Source organism: Eulemur rufifrons, chromosome 19 (genome assembly GCF_041146395.1).
Source record: "Eulemur rufifrons isolate Redbay chromosome 19, OSU_ERuf_1, whole genome shotgun sequence".
In the NCBI taxonomy this organism is placed as follows: Eukaryota; Metazoa; Chordata; class Mammalia; order Primates; family Lemuridae; genus Eulemur; species Eulemur rufifrons.
The window spans coordinates 74,113,168-74,135,505 of NC_091001.1; the positions used below are offsets into that span (position 1 = coordinate 74,113,168).

Genomic DNA, 22,338 nt, shown 5'->3' on the forward strand with positions numbered 1-22,338 from the left:
CCAGGTAACAGAGTGGACTCCTTCTCAAAAAAAAAAAAGAAAAGAAAAAATTTTTAAATCAAAAAGATAACTATTAGAGGTGATGAATATATTAATTAACTTAATTCCACATTGTATTAATACATCATAACATCACTTTGTACTCCAGAAATATATACAACTAATAAAATTTGCCAACTTATGATTAAACAAATAGAAATAAAAAACAAAGATTAAGTTTTGTTTTACTGTTTATATTGGGTTTCAGTTTGCTTACATAGGAACTCAAGGTGCTAGAGCCATCTCAGCCTAATGGCCTCCCAAATAAAATTTTTTTCAACTCTTTTAAAGAAATGTTATATAGAGTTTTATAAAATAAACTTTAAAATCTAATATAAAAAAGACACAACTACATTTTGTGTATATGATGAAAATATCATTCATTTTCTTCAAAAGCTTGTAAATTTATATAAGTATCTTAATCTGTTTATTTTTTTCCTGGTCTAATCATTGTTCAACATTTAAGGTGTATCATGTGCAGGGAGGTAATGTGGGAAAACTATTTTTGGTTTGGAAGGGAGATGAATTCTGTTTTTAGTATACTAAGTTTTCATGCTTGTGTAGCTCAATGAAATGCCATCATGTAACAGGCATATATAATTGTAAAGAGGTTGAGAAAGTAGGCTAAGGATTGGAAACTATCCAAGTAAAAATAGTAATTGGAAGCCTAGGATTTGATGAGTTTGGGTATCTGATAACGAATAGTTTTAAGAGCTGTAAATGGAAATACAATGAAACGTTCAGCTTTTTTGACCTTAGTGACATGGGCTGCTTGATCACTAGTATCTGATGCATCAGAGAAGGGTGGAAACTGAAATCTTTTGGTTGAATCACAAAGTGGTCATTGGAGACTTGAGACTACAATGATTGGGTAGAGTATGGCAGAGTAAAGTTGGATTAGAGAGACATTAAGATCAGTTAAGGAAGTGGAACACTGTGTAGTTAAAAACTTTCTGTGAAGGTTAAGAAAACTGGAAAAGAAAAAAAATGCCAATTTTTGACTTAAGTTTGAAAGGGTCTCATTTAATATGTGAACAACAAGGAAATACACAATATCAAGGCTGAAATCTTGTCTATATTACCATATGTTTCTAATCATACATTATTTTAAACTTGGATATTTTAAATCATGGCTATAGAATTGTAAAGGAATATATTGAATGCATAGCCTTATATTTATTGGACTTTTGGTTTAATTCACCATAATTTCAAAATGGTATTGTCATATGAAACAATACTATTTTTTTTACTCTGATAAAAACAAAAACTGAACTGAGTACTTCACTGTATTTTTCTAAAAAACTCACTTCCAATGAACAAGTGTTCAATTTCATAGTTAGGAAATTATGTTATTAAAACTTGAATTTTTCTCTCACTGTATCTCAGTCTTTTGATTATATGTGTTTCATATTACAGATAATATCCTGACTACATTAAAAATAAGTAACATCTTTTAAGTAAACACATTTCCAAACTATATTGCCATTGTGAAGTTAATTCTGTGAAGACTAAAAACTCTGTAAAAGTCAATATATATCTTTATACGCAATTGAGGTGGTTTTGTTTTCCTTCTAAACGTTCCTTTACTAATTTTTCCAAACAGAAAAGATGCTCATCTGCATCTTCTGGCACAATGTTCCTAACAGAATTTGCAAGCTCAAAAAGATAGTCTATGTTTCTTCCACTTGGACCAGCTGCATTAAAAATTTGTTCAGCAATGTCTTCCAGAGGTGCAGGACCAAGATAATTAGGATTATCACATGTTCCAACATACAGCAACACACTGAATGGTTTTGTTGTGGGATCTTTTGGATAAAAAATGACCGTTGTGGTCCTGTAGCCTCCTTTCTCTCTGAAGTCAAGGTATGCTTTTACTTCTTCTTCCTTTCCCACTGGCAATCTATAAGCTACACCCCATACACAACCCTGTTGAAAAATGAAAAGAATACACTGTTTAATATTTAGAAGGTTAATTAAAATAGGTGAATATATTTGGTGATACAAGAAAATATCTCATATAGTCTTAGAAGTCAATGCAGTTTTGCTTCACTTAAAGTGCACAGAAGAGGAACATACTAAACAATAAAGGAAATTAGTATTTTGAAATCTCCATTCTAAATAATTTCTTTGCATCATAAACAGCACAATTTTTTTTTTTTTTTGAGACAGAGTCTCACTGTGGTGCCTGGGCTAGAGTGCCGTGGCATCAGCCTAGCTCACAGCAACCTCAAACGATCCTCCTGCCTCAGACTCCCAAGTAGCTGGGACTACAGGCATGCGCCACCATGCCTGGTTAATTTTTTCTATATATATTTTTAGTTGTCCAGCTAATTTCTTTGTGTTTTTAGGAGAGGTGGGGTCTCGCTCTTGCTCAGGCTGGTCTTGAACTCCTGAGCTCAAACGATCCACCAGCCCCAGCCTCCCAGAGTGCTAGGATTACAGGCGTGAGCCACCGTGCCCGGCCAACACATTATTTATCTTTAAAATTTTTTTTAAAAGTTACGTCTTTTTCTTTTAACTAATGGGACTGAAATGAAAAATATCAGGTTTTCATTTGGTCGTTAAAAAGTTCAATAGAAATAAAATGTCATTTGTTTATTAACTGTTTAATTAAGAGTTATAGTTACCCAGTGGAAGCTCTTTTTATAGATGCTTTTCATATTGTAAATTATAAAAGCATTGCCTAATCTACACCATTATTTATCTATTACTAGCTGCTTGATTTCTGTATATCAAAGTCCTTTCCAAAGTTAAATCCTTATTTTTACAATATAAAATTGTGAATCTGTTTCCTAGTAAAATCACTGAAAATATTTAAGAAACTGAGGACAGTCACTGCAATGGAAGTTTTCTGGTGCTCCAAACCTATTTAAAAAAACACAGGTGCTATTGATAAAATTAGGCAATAAAGAAAGTGAGAATTCCTGATTTAGATATCTGCAGAAAATATTAGACTCTTAGCAAATATGAAGAGAGCTTTAAGAGTTCCATTTGATTCTTAGTGATAGTCTGGCTCTCTGGGGGCTATTTCCGTTAATGTCAAAGGGAGCCACAAAGTTCTTAGTCAACAAAGTAGTTAAAAAAACCCCACAAAAACGAGACTACATGCCATTTGGTTGTATTTTGTTTTCTACCTTGCATTTTGCATTCCAACTTGGCCTCATTATAAACAGAAAAACATGGAAAAACCTCACAAATACAGAGAAGAATTCTAGACCTAGTGTAGGTCAAATTGTGATGACAGTTAATAAAATTTCATTGATTATTAAAACTGAGAAACATCTCAACATTTATATGATTAAAAATGATACAAAAAAGAATAATTATACTGTACCCCAGGATCTTCAACAAGAGTCACAACTCTTCCAGGCTGTTTTAAAAATAAAAAAAAATTTTCTGAATTAAATAAAGTTCATTAAGTAACTGAGCATTAGCAACTTATTGTTGACATGGAATATTTTAACTACATTTGCTCATAAGAAGCACTATTTTTTTAAAAGTACTAATTTTTTATGATAAAGTTTAAAATGAATTAAGAGAATCTACGTTATCTAAACTATGTTGGCCTTTCTAAAAGATTTCCATCAATTTGTATATATTAGGTATATTATTAATATGTTCACTTAAAATGGATATATTAAAAAACACACCAGTGACTAAGGTTTATCTAAAATGAAAGGCAAATGGAAGCAGCAATTATAAATAAAAATTCTGGTTTTCCCCTTAGGAGAAAAGATTGTTGCAGTTTTATTAGGGAAAAAAATAAGACATCTTGGGGTTGCTTTCCTATAGGGAAGTAGTTTTCCATCTTTAGTGCAGATCAAAATTACTTGGCTTGAAAAACACGTTGTTATGCCACACCACCAGAGTTTCTGATCCCATAAATCTGGAGCTGTCTCAGTATTTGCATTTGTAACAACTTTCCAGGTGGTTCCAGTGAAATTGTTTTGGAGCTCATACTTTAAGAACCACTGCTACCAGGATATACCAAGAGGTCTCAAGTGTGAGAGAATGAGCAATTTACACTTCTGAGTTATGAAGTGCTCTTACCTTTCTTACATATGGCAGTGGGTGCTTCAAGGCAGGCACCCCTTTTACATTCATAAATAAACTTTACATTGCCCTATTGAAAGGTTAATACTGGAACTGGCCTATTCATATAGTTCTTATATGGGACAGTTTGACCACATGTGTTCTAGGCAATTTTATTTTATTTATTTTATTTTTCCACTTTGGTTTCTTTTTTTTTAGAGACGGGGTCTCAGTCTTGCTCAGGCTGGTCTCAAAACTCCTGAGTTTAAGCAATCCTCCCACCTCAGCCTCCAGAGTGCTAGGATTACAGGCGTGAGCCACCGCACCTGGCCTCCACTTTGGTTTTTAACACAGACCAGTTAACAGTTATATGGAAAGAATCCTGACTTTTTTATCATTCATCTTGAGACTGAAATGAGATATTATCAAGTCAAAACAAATTTTATTTGCTCTTCCATTTCAAAGACCGAGAAAACAATCTATGTTTATAAATTGAAAGCCTTAGAGAAAGTCTAGACTTGGAATATTCCATTATTTAAGTCACAAAGGTGACTTAAACCAATGACTGCAAGCTTTTCAAAGAATTCCTAACTAGCACCAAAGGCTTTGTGTCTACCAACATATTAATATCAGTGGGAATGCTAAGGTGTAAGCCACAATTTTACTTATATGTATGCCCAATGTCTGGCACATAGCCTAAATCATTCAGATATTTGTGTCATCTTTGTTGCTATTTCCTTTTAGTCTTTTCTGTTTATCTAGATAATTTGTAATCATGGAACACATGGGATTTTGCATTATGATTTCTCATTTAATTATATTTTCCTGTTAGTCTTCTCATACATTTTAATAGTTGCATCATATTGTGTCATTGATGAACTATAATTTAAACATTCCTGTGTTCTTGGACATTTAGGTTTCTGACTTTTATTTATTTATTTATTTTTTGACAGAGTCTTGCTAGGGGCTAGAGTGCCATGGCATCAGCCTAGCTCACAACAACCTCAAACTCCTGGGCTCAAGCAATCCTCCTGCCTTGGCCTCACAGGTAGCTGGGACTATAGGCGCCCACCACCATGTCTGGCTAATTTTTTCTATTTTAGTTGCCCGACTAATTTCTTTCTATTTTTAGTAGAGACGGTGGGGGTGGGGGGCGTCTCACTCTTGCTCAGGCTGGTTTCAAACTCCTGACCTCAAGCAGTCCTCCCACCTCGGCTTACCTGAGTGCTAGGATTACAGGCATGAGCTACCACGCCTGGCCACTTGTATTCTGTTTAAGATAATGTAACAATGAGGATACATATACTGGTGTGGGTCAAGTAGCTGTTGCTATATTTTAGTTTCAGAGTGAATTAGGAGCTATTTATTGACTAACCTACTCTGTGCTGTGGAGAAGATAAAACCTTGATTCATGCTTCCAAGAGCTTATTTTGTAATTCTGGAATACAAACTAACATGTGAAATAAGTAGAGAATACTTAAGGGCTAAGATGTATTTATTGAGTGCAGTAAGAATGCCGAGTCTTAGGTGATCCGAAGGATACCTATTCTGGCAAAAGGGCATCATGACTCGTGATTCATGAGTCGGGGCCCAGAGACTGGACTGTACCAGGCCAAGTGTCTGACTTTGTCAGAGGGTCCCCCAAGTAGGGGAGATGATTCAGAAAAATGACTGGAGAAATAGGATAGAGTCAGATTTGAAAAGCCAAAGAGCAGAGTTGAAATTAGGGGACAGTGGAAATAAGAAGCCACGGAAGTTTGAGAGAAATTGGAAATAAGGAACATTATAGCACTTGATTAGCAGGTTGACTGGCATAACAAAAGAAGTGTTTTGGAAAGATTAGTTTGGTAAATAGTGTGGTATGCAAGTTAGAGTGGAAGAAGGGAGATGCAGAATAAGAAATGTTAGTGGTCAGGTGACAAGTTTTGCACTCTACCTCTCCTTGCTTCCCCTTATATCCAGCCCAGTCACCAATTCTTGGTAGTTCTGTCTTTTGAATATCTTCTGAATCTGGTTCCTCTTCATCCTTCGGTACCTTCCTTAGGGATTTCCCTGCCTCTAGTTTTGCTTCCCTCCACTGTGTTTTTTACTTGGGCCTGGAATGACTTTCTGGCACAAAAATTGGGCCACTCACTCACTTCATATTTTTCATGGTTGAAATATTCTACAGGATAAAGTCAAAATTCCTTAGTATTACTTAACTACAAACCTCATTTCTTTCCACTTTTCCCCTCAAGCTGTACTGAATTATTTATAACTCCTTAAAACATTCATATCTTTGAATATACTGGTGGCTATTGTGGAATGCCCTTCACACTTTTATGTGCTTAGAATATCATCTGGCCACCTCCTCCATAAAGTCTTGGCTAATTCTCCAGGTGGACTTTGCAGCTCCTTCTCCTAGACTCTTACTGCTCCTTTTATTCATTTTCCTTATCAAGTATTTTTGTTTGCATAGGTGTCTCCCATTTAAGTGCTCAGTAGTAATTACTGAAAGGAAGAGGAGGGGTAGTGAAGTCTTGGACTTGGGCGGTGGCAGGTGGAAGAGAAAACAAGGAGTATGGAGGGAGTCATTTTAAGGGGAAATAAATGGAATCCTGTGACTACTCTAAATGATAAAGACACGGACTGTTGGCACTATAATAAATTTACTTGGACATCTTTTCTGGAACTTAAGCTCTTTGTCCCTAAAATAAATATATTCTCAAGAAACAATGTAAATTTGTAAATGCACTTCAATGATGTTTGGGTTTTTTTTTTTTTGTTTGTTTTTTTGCCAATGAGACTGAAGAAGGGGTCTTTGAAGCTACATGGGATCTGAGAGTGTTGTGAAGTATGAGGCATGAGGGATGTTTTCATTTGTGTAATGAGTAATGTTTCTGATCTAGCTAGAAAAGTTAGAGATCTAGTAAATGTTCATGATCGTCTCTTGCATTAAAATGTTTCCTTTTCTTGAAATTGTAATATATTCTATTTGATGTGTGAAAAATATTTCACATTTAAATCCTTATTTTGGTGAGAAATAGCCAGTTTTGTGATATATAAGGCTGGCAATCTATTTTAATAAAATATGTGAAGTAAAATTACGATGTTCTTTCTAGTTTCTTAAAAAACAGAACAGTATATGTACTTAGAAAATGTTTAGTACTTAGATTTTACTTTAATTTACTAGGATGTATTCTTTAAATAAAAGTAGGTGTCAAACTGTTAGCCAGTGCAGTTTTTCCCCCCTAATTTTCCTTTTCTGTAGTTTAGTAAATTTAAGTGTAAAGAGATACTGGCTTTTATAGCTCCCTTCTCCTTTTAAAGAATCATGGACTGTTGTATTGACTAGACAGTTTCTTATCAGTCTTTTCTGACAGTGTACATATTTCAATGTGCCGTGTAACAATATACATTCTGGATCAGACTAGAGTAGTAGAATATGTTAGTATAACCACATACATAAGTATTTAATAATTGTCATTAAAACTGAAGTCTGGGCTAAGGGTTTTCTCTTCAGAATGGCAATTTTAAGTGTTCATATCAAAACTGACATTCAAAGGCTCAGCATCGTGGCTCAAGGCTGTAATGCCAGCACTTTAGGAGGCCGAGGCAGGAGGATTGCTTGAGGCCAGGAGTTCAAAACCAGCCTGGGACACATAATGGGACTTATCTCTACAAAATAAATAAATGTCTCTTAAAAAAAACCCTGACATTCAAAAGGCTTTTTATTTAGCTTTGTTCTGTAATGTCTTAAATATTGTTTTGTATGCCATATATGTGATAACATCCTTGGAGGTACTTTGGCCACAACATTTTTTTGGTATAATAATGTACATTTGCCCTAAGCCACTCCCCTTTTTCCAAGTCATTCTGTCCAGTCCAACATCCCAACAGGCCAGCCAGTACAGTCGACCTTAAAATCGACCAATTCTAATTGAAGTAAATTGGCTTCACGCTCAGGTTATTTTAAAGATTTCAATCCTATGTCTCTTATGAACAGATGCAAACTACTTTAGAGCCTTGATCTCTTCCTCTTTCCATAAGTGCAGGTATTTCTTTTGGAATGAACCCTAATTAACCCTAACCTTTTAAATATTGTACTTTTGGACTAATTATTTTTTTTTTAAAAAACAGTAATCAAGCTCATATAAATCTTAAGAGCTCATATAAATCTTATATGAGACCATATAAGCAATAAAAATTTTTATATTCTTCCAAAAAAGGTTAACCAAGTGTCCAAGTTATCCAAATTATTAGTTACCCAAATTTAGTTTTCTTTACCTATTAGTTGTTTTGCAGCCAATACAAGGCTGATTTGCATAAGCAGTGTTACTAATTTTCTGTACACCTATATTGAGAGCGCTGAATCCTAACCACTAGACCACCAGGGAACGATTCCTGTACACCTATATTGAGATGTCTTTGTATGACCGACTGAAAAGTGGGTCAAAGAACTTATATTTGACATTTATAATTGAGAACCATGGAGAAAGTAACACTAAAATAATGCTGCATATTGTAATGGGGTTGGTACTGTGTTACTCATATAGCAAAACAGGAATTTCATTTAACTTTGCTAGTACCTAAAAGAGAGCTCCTGAATAACTGTAGATAATTTTGGACACTAGGAGTTCTTAGGTGTCATAAAATAAGACCTTTTGAAGGATATAAAGAAACCCTAGAAATAACATGCACGTTTATACGCAAACCAATTAAAGTCTGCAAAATGCAGAAATACCAACAAATTGCTAAAAAGCTGAATTTGCAAGTTGCTTTTAATATTTCCACTCCATGGTGACACGAAAATTCATATTCCCGCCAATGTTTTCTTTTGGCAGAGCTGTAAAGAGAGGGGGCCCCGTCCCAGCATGTCAGCCCCGTGCAAGCTTGTGTGCTTGTGCCTGGGCCTCTAGCCTCAAGAAACTAACCATCAGCATCTTAAGCAGCTTCGGAATGTGCCCTGGTTGGGGACAGATATGAGGGCAGATGGCCGAGGAAGGCGCATAGATAAGTTACCCCAGCCCACGTGCTCGGCCCTCAGGAGGCGTTGGGGTGTGGGTCTCCCGCAGCGGGGCCAGGAGTTGGGGATTGGCGCTCGGGAGGCAATAAGTGTAGGGAGCTGGCCGGCACCTCACCTTGCCAGGGACTCCGCGGTGGTCCGTGCTGCCCTGCCAGAAGCGCCTGCTGTAGTTTGTGATGTATCCGACCAGCTTGTCCTGATAGGGAAAGTCCACCTTCCAGATCAGGGACCCGTAACCAAAAACCCACATCTTTCCTTGCTCCTCCGCTACAGTTGCTATGGACACTCCGCTGCGGTCTCTACCGAGCCCCGGGTGACTGCAGCCTGCCTGATGAGAGTAACGGGCTGCTTGGGGCGCAGGCGCGATGGGTGCGCAGCGTCTTGGGGCGCAAAGCACCCTGGGATTGTAGTTTGAGGGAGGTTTTTCTCTCAGGCAGCATTATTTTAGTTCCTTGATTAGTGGGACAAAAGGCATTGACCTGTATAGTAAGCAGTAGATAGATTCTCTTGCAGCTTCCGTAAATCGCCCTAACCCATCTCCAGTGCGCGTGTGCAGAGAACTACAAAACCCACAATCCTTTTTGGAGACTGTGGCTCCAAAGTTGGAACTGTGTTTTTTTTTTTCCTAACGCGGGCGAGGAAGGAGAAAGGGTCGGAGTCCAGTCTGGAGGAAAGTGATACGGCAGAGACGTAGCGTCGCCGCAGTTAGCATGTAGAAAAACATTTTGCTCTGCTTTGAAACGTGGATTTCTGCCCACATAACAGCAGCCAGAGAAGCGCAAGCCGGGAATGTAATCCATATTTGACTTTATGTACTTATAAGAAATCTGCCTTTTTGCCTTTCAAATAAAAGCAGAAAATTTTGAATAGAAGTTTGACGCCTGTGAAAAGGCAGCTATTATTTCAGTGGAAATTGTTTACATATTTAAATTTTACACGCGAAACCTTATTTATCTTTAATATTCTCGGCTCAGAAAAATGTAGGCAAAGGTTCTTGGAGCTAATGTACAGGCTCTGAAAAAAAGCTGGGGAGCTTGCTGAAACTGTGTACAAAATTTGGGGTATATGTGCATTTTTCTGGGGAGAAACGTCATAGCTGTCATGAGTTTTATGGTTTCTGAGGGGGTCAAGGATCCTGAAAAATGTTAAGAACTGCTGGTTAGAGCTATTCCTCCAAAATATTCTTTAGGAAGCTCATTTGGACTATCATGGCTGTGCCTATGTGTGTGAAAACAGAAGCCTTACCAAAATGATTGTTCTTTCTTGAGGATTTCTAACTATTTTATGGTCTTCAGCTTTATAAGAGAGGAATACTAAAACATCCACGTTCAGAGAGTATTATTTGTGCTCTTAAGAAGAAATAATCAGGAAGTTGCTACAAAGAAAAACTTATTTTAAGAATAACCAGGTCTTTTCATATTTTCTCCAAGTTGTAGTTTGACATTGCCTGACATGGTTACTACCCCACTCTGTCTTTTGAAAAATTTCAAACATACAGAAAAGTTAGAAGAAAAGAGTATAATGACCGTTTGTAGACCTTTCATCTAGATTCAGTAATTAGCATTTTTGTCACATTTGCTTTACTTCTTTTTCTCTATATGTATATTTTAATATTAAACATTTGAAGTAAGTTGCACGTGTTATGACATTTTACTTCTAAATACTTATACATGTGTCTTAATAATATTATAATAACCACAATGTCATCGCATCTAAGAAAATTAACAATACTTACGTCATAAAATGTCTATTCCATATCCAACCTGCTTAATACTGTCACTATGTCTAATATGTCTAATTTTCTTTGTGAGAGAGTCATACATGAGATCTCTACTGGACTCTGTACCGGAACTTGAAATGACCTTTGAAAGGAGATGATGATAATGGTGGAGGCAGTAATGCTGTGAAGAACTTTCTGGGCTCGTGTAGGAAAGCTGGGTTGTCTTTATGATGTTCTTTGTTGGTTTGAATATATTCAGCCAATATATTTCATCAATCATAGAGAACCTGAGTGTTCTCTAGGACTAGCAAGTGCAGAAAAACTAGATGACCAGTTATCTTTGTTCTTCTCAATAAATGTCCTTTACTCTTTTTCTAGCCTTTTTGGGTTTAGTTGTTTCCTATAGAGGGCTGTGTATTGAGACTGAGCATTGATTGTAGTTAAATGGCCGTCTCTCCATAATAGAGCGTACATTGGGGATTAACTAGAAGCCTTTGGTTCTCAACAGAGCACCAAAGAGTGCATTTTGGTGGGATATGAACAAGAGCAGAAGCCTACTGGAAAGAACTGCTCAGACGTTTCCAGCGGAGGAAGGAGAACACTTAAAAGTCCTTTGGTATTTTCAATAAGAACATTCCAAGGAATCCTGATTTGCCAAACTGAGAGAGTTCCTGCTTTAAGCTCCAGCAGAGGCTATGGCATGACCGTCATTATCTTTACTGTGGGCTCTTCCTCAGCACTCGCGTGAGAGATGTTAGGCCCTATAATCTGTTAATCTCCAGGAGTACAGTGTTGTTTTATTGACTACAATATTATCTTTCTCCTTGTTTTGTAGACTAGTCTAAAGAATGGATTTTACAGAGGCCTACTCGGACACGTGCTCTGCAGTTGGACTTGCTGCCAGGGAAGGCAATGTTAAAGTCTTAAGGAAACTGCTCAAAAAGGGCCGTAGTGTTGATGTTGCTGATAACAGGGGATGGATGCCAATTCATGAAGCAGCTTATCACAACTCTATAGAATGTTTGCGGATGTTAATTCATGCAGGTAAGGTAAATTCAAGGTACGGGAGGCTGTACCTACAAACTGGCATAATGAAACATAAAATTATGGTAATACATGACTTATTAACAGTAGTAATTTGTTTCCCTTCCTATGATCATAAAATAACTGCCTAAACTTATTTGTTAAGGACAGTAAGATTGCCTGCCTTGCATTTTATCAGTATGGTATTCCCTCTGGACATCTATAAGTGTTGTTCTTTATATGCAAGTGCTTATGCCTAGCCTCTTTTTATTGACGGAGCTAGGTGATGTGGCAAAAGTAATCTGCTGTTTGAATTAAAGCATTTGGTAATCACTGGTCATGTTTATTCTTTCCTCCTTTTCCAAACAAAAGGAACAGTGTTACTGAAATTGAGGATAGGAGTGTTTTGTTTGAATAAGTCCTTTTTTTTTTTTATTTTTTAAAAAAAAAGACAGGGTCTTGCTATGTTGCCCAAGACTGGAGTACAGTGGCACAATGATAGCTCAGTGGAGCCTTATACTCGTAGGTGCAGGCAGTCTTCCCACCTCAGCTTCCCAAGTAGCTGTGACTATAGGTGTGTACCACTACACCTGGCTAATTTTTTAAAAAAATTTTGTAGAGACAGAGGTCTCACTATTTTGCCCAGGCTGTTGTCAAACTCCTAGGCTCAAGCTACCTTCCCTCCTTGGCATCCCAAAGTATAAAGGCTTAAGATAGGTTTTCAGAATCTGTTTGAAATTAACTATAAAACTTGAGTTCTCAAACTATCTCTAGTGACAATGGCATGAATTTGAATATTCTTTTCTAGTCAAAAAGATTATTCCTAATATACTTATCTCTCTTCCCCACATCAGAATAGTGTTATGTTACAGATTTTTTTTTTTTTTTTTGAGACAGAGTCTCACTATGTTACCCAGGCTAGAGTGCCATGACATCAGCCTAGCTCACAGCAACCTCAAACTCCTGGGCTCAAGCAATCCTTCTGCCTCAGCCTCCCGAGTAGCTGGGACTACAGGCATGCGCCACCATGCCCAGCTAATTTTTCCTGTATATATTTTTAGTTGTCCAGATAATTTCTTTGTATTTTTAGTAGAGACGGGGTCTCGCTCTTGCTCAGGCTGTTCTGGAACTCCTGAGCTCAAACAATCCGCCCGCCTCGGCCTCCCAGAGTGCTAGGATTACAGGTGTGAGTCACTGCACCCCGGCCCCCAGATTTTTTTTTTATTTAGCTGCTGAGTAAACTTGAGCATGCCTTTGACTAAAGGCATTTGAACTGGTTTTTCAGGTTCATCTGTATAGTTGTCCTTGGGTATCCGTGAGGAAATGGTTCCAGAACTCCTATGGATACCAAAATCTAGAGATGTTCAAGTCCCTCAGTCTGCCCTGTGGATAGGAAAGGGTCATTTATGCATTGCATCACGGATACTAAAAGTGGGCCCTCTGTATCTGCAGGTTCTGCATCCTGCAAATGCTGTGTTTTCCATCCCTGTTGGTTGAATCCTCAGATACAGAACTTGTGGATACACAGGGCTGACTGTTCTTTTAGAAATTTTAAATACCAACTTCATCATTAATGACCATCCTTTTTTGAGCTTAGTGTTTTTGGAGGACAAGATAGCGAATAGTTAGCTATGTGATTAGTTGATATAAATGGCCAAATAAAATTTTTTCACTGTATTTTTATTAGTGATCATCATTATGAAGTAAGCTCGATGAATTTTATGTATAGTGCATACACAAGGGTTAGAGTAGGGGTAGGGAAATAGGAAGCAGAGTTTGCAGAGACTGAGGAAGCAGCCATTTGAATTATTTTAGGAGATGGTGACATATTGGGGGTTAGTCTTTTGTGAGTTTGGTGGTTCTCTACAATATTCTTAAAGTTGGAACTAATGTCCAAAATTCCATGAGATTTGCTTATCTGATTCACTAACCAGAAAAATCCGATTAGAATGAGGTGGCAGCGCTGTATAGCCTATTGGTTGCTTTAAAAAATGTTTTTATGTATGATCTTGGCATATCCTCCCTTTTGTAAATTAGCTAAAGTCTATACTTTATTCAGATACCCTGCCTTTTTAAAAAGATTTTTAATTTAGACTTTTCTGGATGATTTAAGTTCTGGAACATTAACCAGTGAGGAGTGATAGTTGAATACTTTTTGTGCAAGGTCTAGCTAGCATAAAGCTACATATGAGGAGGTATTTTAAAATGGTGGTGAAGTACAAACGTTCTAGTCTTGATGAGTGAAGCTAAGGGCTATTCTGCCCAATGATAAGAGCAGCATTCTTATATCTGTATCAGTTAACTTGATATTATGGGTTAATCTTAAAAGTTTCCAAAGCAAGTTTGACATTTCTGTCTTTATACTTGCTGTATTTGTGTTTTATATGATTCATACTTCTCTTGTCCCTTGTGGCTCAACTGGTATGTATAAAAGTGTCTTTTGTTACATAATTTCTATTTCCCTGAACTTCATCTAATATTAGTGAACTGTCAGAGATTCCTAAAATGTAATTGGTGCCTTCAATTTTGAAGCTACATAGGCCTACACAAAGAGAATAGAAGCATCTGAAATGGTTGAGAGGGTTTTACTTCACTTTCTCTTTAGTATAGATCCATGCTATTCATTATTAATCCATTTTCTGACTAAAAGTCACTTAACATCTTATAATTAGTTAGAGTATGTAGCTAACAAATACTTTTATTTGGAAAATAAATGATCTAGCTCATGGTACTTTTTATTAGTTCATGTTAAATAAAAATATATGCAGTAATACTGGGCACAGTAACAGATGCTGAAGGTCCTTGGACAAATAAGGCAGGGTAGCATAGTGATTAAGAGTTATGGTCAGACGGACCTGGGTTCTATTAATAGTGTTACCATCACTTTATTGGTGTGACTTTGGACAGGTCTTTGAACCTCTCAGTGCTTTAGTTTCTTCATCTGTGAGTTAGAAATATTCTGTTGTTCCAGCTCAGGCCAGAAACTCTGGGTTATCTTTAATTCCTTCCTTTTTCTCATATTCTTCATCCAATCCATCAGCAAATCCTTATTTGTATTTATGTATCTATGTGTATGTATACACATGCACACACGTGCACACACACGCACACACAATCAGATCACTTCTCACTACCATTAATGCCTTTGTCTGAGCCACATCATATCTTGCCTGGATTGCTGCAATAGTGAGTGTTCTGTTTTTGCCCTTGCTCCCTCCCCATCCCATGACAGGCCACTCTCAATATATCAGAGGGATCCTTTTAAAATATGTCAGACTGTGTCTTCTGCTCAAGACTTTGTAGTAGCTCATTTCCTTCCAAGTGAGAGCACTGTTGTGTAGTATTTCATAGTATAGATGTAATGTAATTTATTTAAGCATTCTCCTATTGGTGGACATTTTCTTTGTTTCCTAAAGGTTTGCTATTATAAATAGTGCTTCAGTGAACATCCTTATACATATATCTTTGTGCACACAGTTGAGCATTTTTGTAGGATGGATTTTTTTAGAAGTGAAATTGCTAGTTCAGTAAGTTAGGGTTCTTTAGAGAAACAACCAATTGGAGATATATATATACACACACGTGTATATATATGTGTGTGTGTATATATGTATATAAGAGGGGATATACTAGGGAAATTGGCTTATGTGATTGTGGAAGCTGAGGAGTCCCATTATATGCCATCTGAAAGTTGGAGAACCAGGGAAGTTGGTAGTTTAATTCACTCTGAGTCTGAAGGCCTGAGAACCAGGAGAACAGATGGCATAACTGACTCTCAGTCTGAGGCCAAAGCCCTGAGAACTGGAGAGCAGGAGGACACTCGTATAAGTCCCAGCTTTTGAAGGTCTGAAAACCATGAGCTCCAATGTCCAAGGGCAGGAGAAGATGGACATCCTAGCTCAAGAAGAGAGCACGAGTTCTCCCTCTGCCTTTTTGTTCTGTTGGGCTCTCAATGAATTGAATGATGCCTGCCCACATTGGTGAGGGTCCTTTTTACTCAGTCTACTGATTCAAATGCTAATCTCTTCGAGAATTATCTCAACAGACACAGAAATAATATCTTAGTGGCTATCTGGGCATCCCTTAACCCAGTCAAGTTAACACACAAAATAAATCATCACATATGCCAAGTTAAAATATTGATGGATACTGCTAAATTGTATGCTGTGTTAATTAATTAGTACTCTTTCAGTATTGAGCTAGTTCAAACTAGCTTAAACAAAGAAAGGGAATATAGTAGCTCATGTAAATGCTAAGTCTGAGTGGTAGGTCTCTTTAAGCATTGCTAGACTTTAGTGTTCAAAATGATGTCGTTAGCATGCTGGGTTTCCCTTTCTCTCAGCTCTTTTTTGCCCTGTGTTGATTTTATTCTCAGGCAGGATTTCTCTTTGGATGTTCTAGACTTATTTTATCTTTAAAGAGCTTCTTATGAATTCTGAGCTGGGCAGGGTGGCTCACGCCTGTGATCCTAGCACTCTGGGAGGCCAAGGCAGGAGGATCGCTTGAGATTTGGAGTTCGAGACCAGCCTTAGCCAGAGCGAGACCCTATCTCTACTAAAAATGGAAAGAAATTAGCTGGGCAACTAAAAAAATGGAAAAAATTAGCCGAGCGTAGTAGTTCCAGCTACTTGGGAGGCTGAGGCAGAGATTGCTTGAGCCCAGGAGTTTGGGGTTGCTGTGAGCTAGGCTGACACCAGGGCACTCTAGCCTGGGCAACAGAGTGAGCTGTATCTCAAAATAAATAAATAAATAAGCTTCTTATGTGTTTTGGATGTTAATCCTTCACTGTTATATATGTTTTAGATATTTTACATATTTTTTCCTGTCTTTTACTTTTCATATGGTGTCTGATTTCTTTTGATGCCTCTCAACTTCTTCCTTTCCACTGACTTCTCTGCATCTTGTATGCATGGAGTCTCTTCTAAGAGTTGTCTGAGCATATTGCACAAAGTAAAATTCCTTGTGTTGTGGAAATTATTTTACATCTAACTTTTTCTTAGCATTCCTAAGTAAAACATAAAATGATATAAATTATGTAAAGGGTTTGACTATATAATCTACCTGACATTGACATTTATCACCCTTGTGATTGGCACATACTAAATTTGTGTGGCTTCATCAAATTTTGGCTCAGCTGTTGAGAAAATGTTCTGATCCTGATATTTAACCTGTCTGCTTTACTGAAAACAATGTGGTTTTGCTTTCCTTGTTAGGGGTTTGCAGAAAGCAAAAGTAACAGTCTACCACCCTTCCCTACCACTCTTACAAGAAGTACTAAGCAAGTTTATTATTTATAAGTAAAAAGACACTTGGTGTCAGCAAACTTAGGGTGTGGTATCATTGGCAGAGTGTTTAAACCAACTCTTGTCATTGCTGCACAGGCTTCAGTGGCTGGCATTGGTCCTGCTGTGATGGCCCTAATCTTCAAAGTGTAGCCAAGAAAAAACTCAAAAGTTGTTATGAAATCAAAGACCTGAAGTGCTCATTGTGTTTGTCCGTTAGGAAGTTTTTAATACCTTTACCATTTAAACTTTCAGCAAATAGTTGAAAAGCAGAAACCACTTTGCCTTACATTGGGAATAAATAGAGATTAAGGCATTAAAAGCAGTGGGTACAATGAGCCATTTCTTTCAAGAAGCCCTCCTATAGGGAAAGGAAGAGAGTGAGAGGGGCGTGGTTGATGGTCGCGAGTACAAGATAGGTAAGATCCCTTTGGTAAAACTCACACATCAGTTGAAGGAAGGCAGTTTATCATTGCAACTTTCAAAACCTGTTTATATTGGGTGCCGAAAACTTTCTTAAAATGATATTTTGGAGACTTTACCAAATTTTTAACAGCTGTCATAGTGCATAAACATTGTAATGATTATGTATCTATCTGCATTTTTGTTTTACAAATATTCAAATTATGTAGGTAATTCTATTGAACCCCATTGAGGGTTGGGTCAGTTATTTTTATCCTTGTTTCACTGTTACGGAACCTGAGCCTCAGAGACTTTTAAGTAATTTGCCCAAAGTATAACCTAGATTATAACTGCAGAGCCAGGATTGCATCTTAAATCTAACTCCAGATGTTACCTTCCTGGTCCAGTGGGTTTAAAGTTAGCTAAATGTCTTTTTTTCCCGTAGGTATAATCTTTCAAGATCTCAAGTTAGTAGCAAATTAACCTCAGTATTTCTTATCCTGCATGAGAAATGCCTTTTATTTTCTTTACTTCATAGATAATTGCACGGGAGGTTTTATTTCCTTTTCCTTAGGTGGGTGTGTATGTAAGTTACTAAGGGTCTTGAGGCTTGCAATCAAGAAGTGTGAATTAAGCTTTACTTCCTTGAGGAAGGAATTTCTACATGAATTATTCAGTATTCTTCTGTATGGGAGATTTATATCTTCCCTCCTATTTATTTATTCAGTCATTTATCTTTGTGAACTCATGGGTATTTTATGCCTGTAGTTTGAGTTGTAATCCAATACAATGTAATTTATTTTGTTGCTCAAATTGTTTTGGCTGTTGGGTGCCCTTTCGGAGTGGCTCCTGTGTGTCTTTGACATGCCCCCAGTTCTTTTCTCTCTTCTCTTTTCCCTTCCTCTTCCCCTTCCTTCTTTGCTTTTCTTTTCTGACAGGGTCTGGCTCTGTTGCCCAGGCTGGAGTGCAGTGGCATGATAAATAGCTTACTCACTACAGCTTCAAATTCCTGGGTTCAAGGGATCCTCCTGCTTCAGCCTCCCGAGTAGCTGGGACTATGGGTGTGTGCCACTGTGCCCAGCTAATGTTTTTATTTTTTCTAAAGATAGGGTCTTGCTGTGTTGTCCAGGCTCAATTACAGGTGTAAGCCATGGTGCCTGGCTTGACATGCCCCCATTTTTTGTTTTTTGAGCACTTTTTTACCTTTTGGACCTACAGTATGCCCTGGGCTCATTCTGTGTATTCTTCACCCCAACCCCAGAATCATCCATTTTCATAAAAGCCCTGGTTTCTTTTATTAGAGAATAATATTCCAAACCAAGATCTGGGGTCTCTGTGTGCTCGTTGGTACTGGAGTGTCATTGCTTTTAAGCCCTTTTAGCAGAGATAGAAAATATATTTATGTATTATAAGCCATGTATATACACATAACCATAATTATTTCTTTATCTAGCCATACGTATCTGTTTAAAGCTAAACACGACTTCATATTAATGTCTGGACTCTAATCCAGTATCGCATGGTTCATTCTAGTCTTCCCCCTTTGCTCATCTATAATCTCCCTCTCCAAAAATAAGAAACCTGGCTCCCAGATCTGCTGTGTATTTATTTGTTTGATCTTAGTACACGTGTATAGTGGTTTCAGGATTGTTAGTCTGTACCCCTAGAAATTTTACCAACTAAAGTGCAGTGTTTATGTGTAGTTCCTTTTGTGTTTAATCGTATAGTTTTTAGTCATAGCATCATTTTTCAAAGTTACACAGGCCAGTATCTTTTTCCTCCACCCCTCGGTGAGGTTATGACATACAATTGTAATCCACTTAGATTCTTTTGTCACAGTTTGCCTTCTATCTTAGGATCACCCTTCCTTCTCCCTCCTGATTGATTTTTTAAAAAATGCATACATTAAGGTTCACTCTTTTGCTGTAAGACATAGTATTTAAATGGCCAGGATTAAACCTTATCTCTTTTTTTTTCTTAGTAGAAGAGAACATCCTTTCTTCTTTATAAAAGAAAGTTCTTTGGCTTTTTGTGATGCAACACTGGTCTAGGTCTCTTGTCTTTGAGTTTTTATCTCTCTTAGTCTCTTGTTGCTTGTGTGGGCTCTTCCTCTCCCTGATGGGCACCCTTCCCTCTGCATTTCTACTAGTACCACATTATTTTACTTTTTCTAACTTTAAGACATGGTCTAATGTATAGTAAGTCTAGGCTCCCCTAATGCTTGTCTTGTTTTTTTCCCTAACTTCTTTGTTACTTACCTGTACTACCCCACCCTTACCAACCTGAGTCACTTTACTAGGTACAAAACCAACAAACAGCTTTACTGGCATTATGATTAGAATCGTATTAACTTTATTAATTATTTTGGGAAAAATTAGCTTTTTTTTTTTGAGACAGAGTCTCACTCTTTTGCCCTGGCTAGAGTGCCGTGGCATCAGCCTAACTCAAAGCAACCTCAAACTCCTGGGCTTGAGCGATCCTCCTGCCTCAGCCTCCTGAGTAGCTGGGACTAAAGGCATGCGCCACCATGCCCAGCTAATTTTTTCTATATATATTTTTAGCTGTCCATATAATTTCTTTGTATTTTTAGTAGAGACGCGGTCTCGCTCTTGCTCAGGCTGGTCTCGAACTCCTGACCTCAAGCGATCCTCCCGCCTCTGCCTCCCAGAGTGCTAGGATTACAGGCGTGAGCCACGACGCCCGGCCAGCATCTTTATAATATTGAAATTTTCTGTTTAGGAACTATCTACCTATATCAATTATCTATATATATCTGTATATTCCTAGTTTTTCATGTCATTTGTGTTCACAAAACTGTAAGTTTAACACATGACATAAGGGTCATATCTGACTAATCTCTTGACTAATCTGAATAAGGATCAATTTCTGACTAATCTCTGAAATACTGTGATATGCACTTCAAAAAAATATGATTACCCTGTCTTGCTGTTTAGTTGTGCATGCTATGAAGTTTTAGGCTATTTTCTTTGAATATGTGGATGTATAAGCTGTCATTTGAATATTATGGCTTGTTCTATCTGTTTCATCAGTGAGTTACAATTACAAGAATTATTAAAATAGATGACTATTTTAGCCAGGAACATTAGTTTCAATTCTGATATTTCAAGAAAATATTTTTAAAAGGTTTTTTTTTTGAGGGGGGGTATTTGTTTTGTTTATTACTACTCTCAGAAATGCCTTCACCATTTACCTTAGAGCCTGTCCTATTATGGGGTTAGAATTTTATTGTTTTGGAAGCAAAGATAAGAAAGTCACCTCTCAATATTATCTTTTGCTGTAGAGTTTCTAAAATTTTAATGTAGATGTTATTTACATAATTTGAATGTTACCAGAACCTTGAGTTTTTCATAACAAATACACTCCAGAAACCTTAAATTAATGCATAAATTCCTTATAAATTATATGATACTGTTGGCTTCATTGAAATGTATTTTATTCTTTTAGAAATACAATCTTTATTAACTACTTAGACTGTAGTCTTAAGTTAGAAAAGGAGTACTCAAAACTGCCTTCGTTATTAGTTGAATACAAGGAAGTAATGCTACATATAAGACCATGTCCCTCATGGAAATTTAGAAAGAAAAAAATAAAATTCATTAATATTTCAATACATCTTGCTTTAGCAAATCTTTGGTGCTACATCTTCCTCAGATCTTGGTTTTGTGTTACCTTTCAATTCCTGCCACTCTCCTTTCTCCATCCAAAAATGAGAGAAGAGACAATGAGAGTGAGTGGGCAGGATTTGTGTAGTAAGAATACCAAAGAGCTATTCACACTGGGATCTCTGGAGAAATTTTTCTCGATTTTCTAGAGATTTCTATGAGACCTCTCATTTATAAATTACTTATATTTTAATATTTCATTAAATTCCTCTTAAGATCTTTGCTTTTTAAGTCGAAGCAATAGAGGTAATATCTTCTAGTTGATGGATTTTTATTCTTCCGTAGATTCATCTGAAAACTACATTAAGGCAAAGACTTTTGAAGGCTTCTGTGCATTACATCTTGCTGCCAGTCAAGGACATTGGAAGATTGTACAGATTCTTTTAGAAGCTGGGGCAGATCCTAATGCAACTACTTTAGAAGAAACCACACCATTGTTTTTAGGTGACGTATGCAATTTGTGGTACAGATACAATTTTTTTTATTTTTATTTTGTTAAACTAAGCTTAATTTTTCCCTGAGCTATTGTACTTAAAGTATATTCTTTTGGCAAATATTATATCCTGCTTCTTTGATTTTGAAACTGAAAAGGTATTTTTAAAGGTTTCGCTCTCATTTTCTGCTCTTAGGTGGTAGCATATGAGACTGTAAGTGTTTATTTAAAGTTGCAAAATCTGTTCTGAATTGTAGTCACCATCATTTTTGTTCTCAGTGTAGTTCTGAAGACCAGGTATTGCTTAAATTGTAGCAGTAGTTACAAGGTTACCTGTGACTGTTTTATGTTTGCTTTTTCCTTTTCTTAGCATTAAGAAATTAAGAAGCTTTTATGGAAGAAATCACCAGCTAATCCTTTAATGCCTATTAATTTATTGCATGTATAGATCACTATTCAAACCTCTTCAATTAAAGACTCTTAATTCCTTAAGAATGACGGCCAAATTATAAAAGATACACTTTCAATAATTCTCTTTATTTTCTTCTTTTCCTCCTTTTCTCCTTTCAATTCTATTTGTCTTCAGAGACATTGTGTTCCATAAGGTTTAGTGGAATGCAAGAAAGTTAAGAGAGTAAAGCATTTTGAATGGAATCAGTGCATCTGGACTACAGTTTTGGTCCTGCCACATGTAATTTGTATATTCTTGTAATTACTGT

General features: G+C 36.9%; 2 protein-coding genes across 3 annotated transcripts in view; one reads left to right on the forward strand and one right to left on the reverse strand.

Moving 5' to 3' along the window:
* The window catches only part of ASB3 (ankyrin repeat and SOCS box containing 3), an 83,148-nt gene that overhangs the window by 10,161 nt on the left and 50,649 nt on the right, over positions 1-22,338 (forward strand). Inside the window, exons 2-3 of one of the 2 annotated variants that reach the window (XM_069495331.1) lie at positions 11,632-11,840; positions 21,472-21,630. In XM_069495331.1, coding sequence (XP_069351432.1) covers positions 11,645-11,840; positions 21,472-21,630 — 355 coding nt within the window. In that variant the 5' untranslated portion in view covers positions 11,632-11,644. Of the gene's footprint in view, positions 1-11,627; positions 11,841-21,471; positions 21,631-22,338 lie in introns of those variants that run through there. The other variant, XM_069495330.1, reaches the window with a different exon arrangement.
* CHAC2 (ChaC glutathione specific gamma-glutamylcyclotransferase 2) lies at positions 1,307-9,393 on the reverse strand. Its single transcript, XM_069495332.1, has 3 exons — positions 9,192-9,393; positions 3,374-3,409; positions 1,307-1,965 (listed from the first exon to the last, which is right to left on the reverse strand). Exons 1-3 carry the CDS (start codon positions 9,324-9,326, stop codon positions 1,579-1,581), a joined length of 558 nt encoding a protein of 185 aa, XP_069351433.1. The 5' UTR covers positions 9,327-9,393; the 3' UTR covers positions 1,307-1,578.

Excerpts from the sequence above, each read along its gene's own strand:
- CHAC2 (XM_069495332.1), bottom strand. The coding sequence starts at position 9,326 with ATGTGGGTTTTTGGTTACGGGTCCCTGATCTGGAAGGTGGACTTTCCC. Across the intron at positions 3,410-9,191 it reads ACCGCGGAGTCCCTGGCAAG|CCTGGAAGAGTTGTGACTCT; the intron begins GTGAGGTGCCGG and ends TTTTTAAAACAG. Across the intron at positions 1,966-3,373 it reads CTCTTGTTGAAGATCCTGGG|GGTTGTGTATGGGGTGTAGC; the intron begins GTACAGTATAAT and ends ATTTTTCAACAG.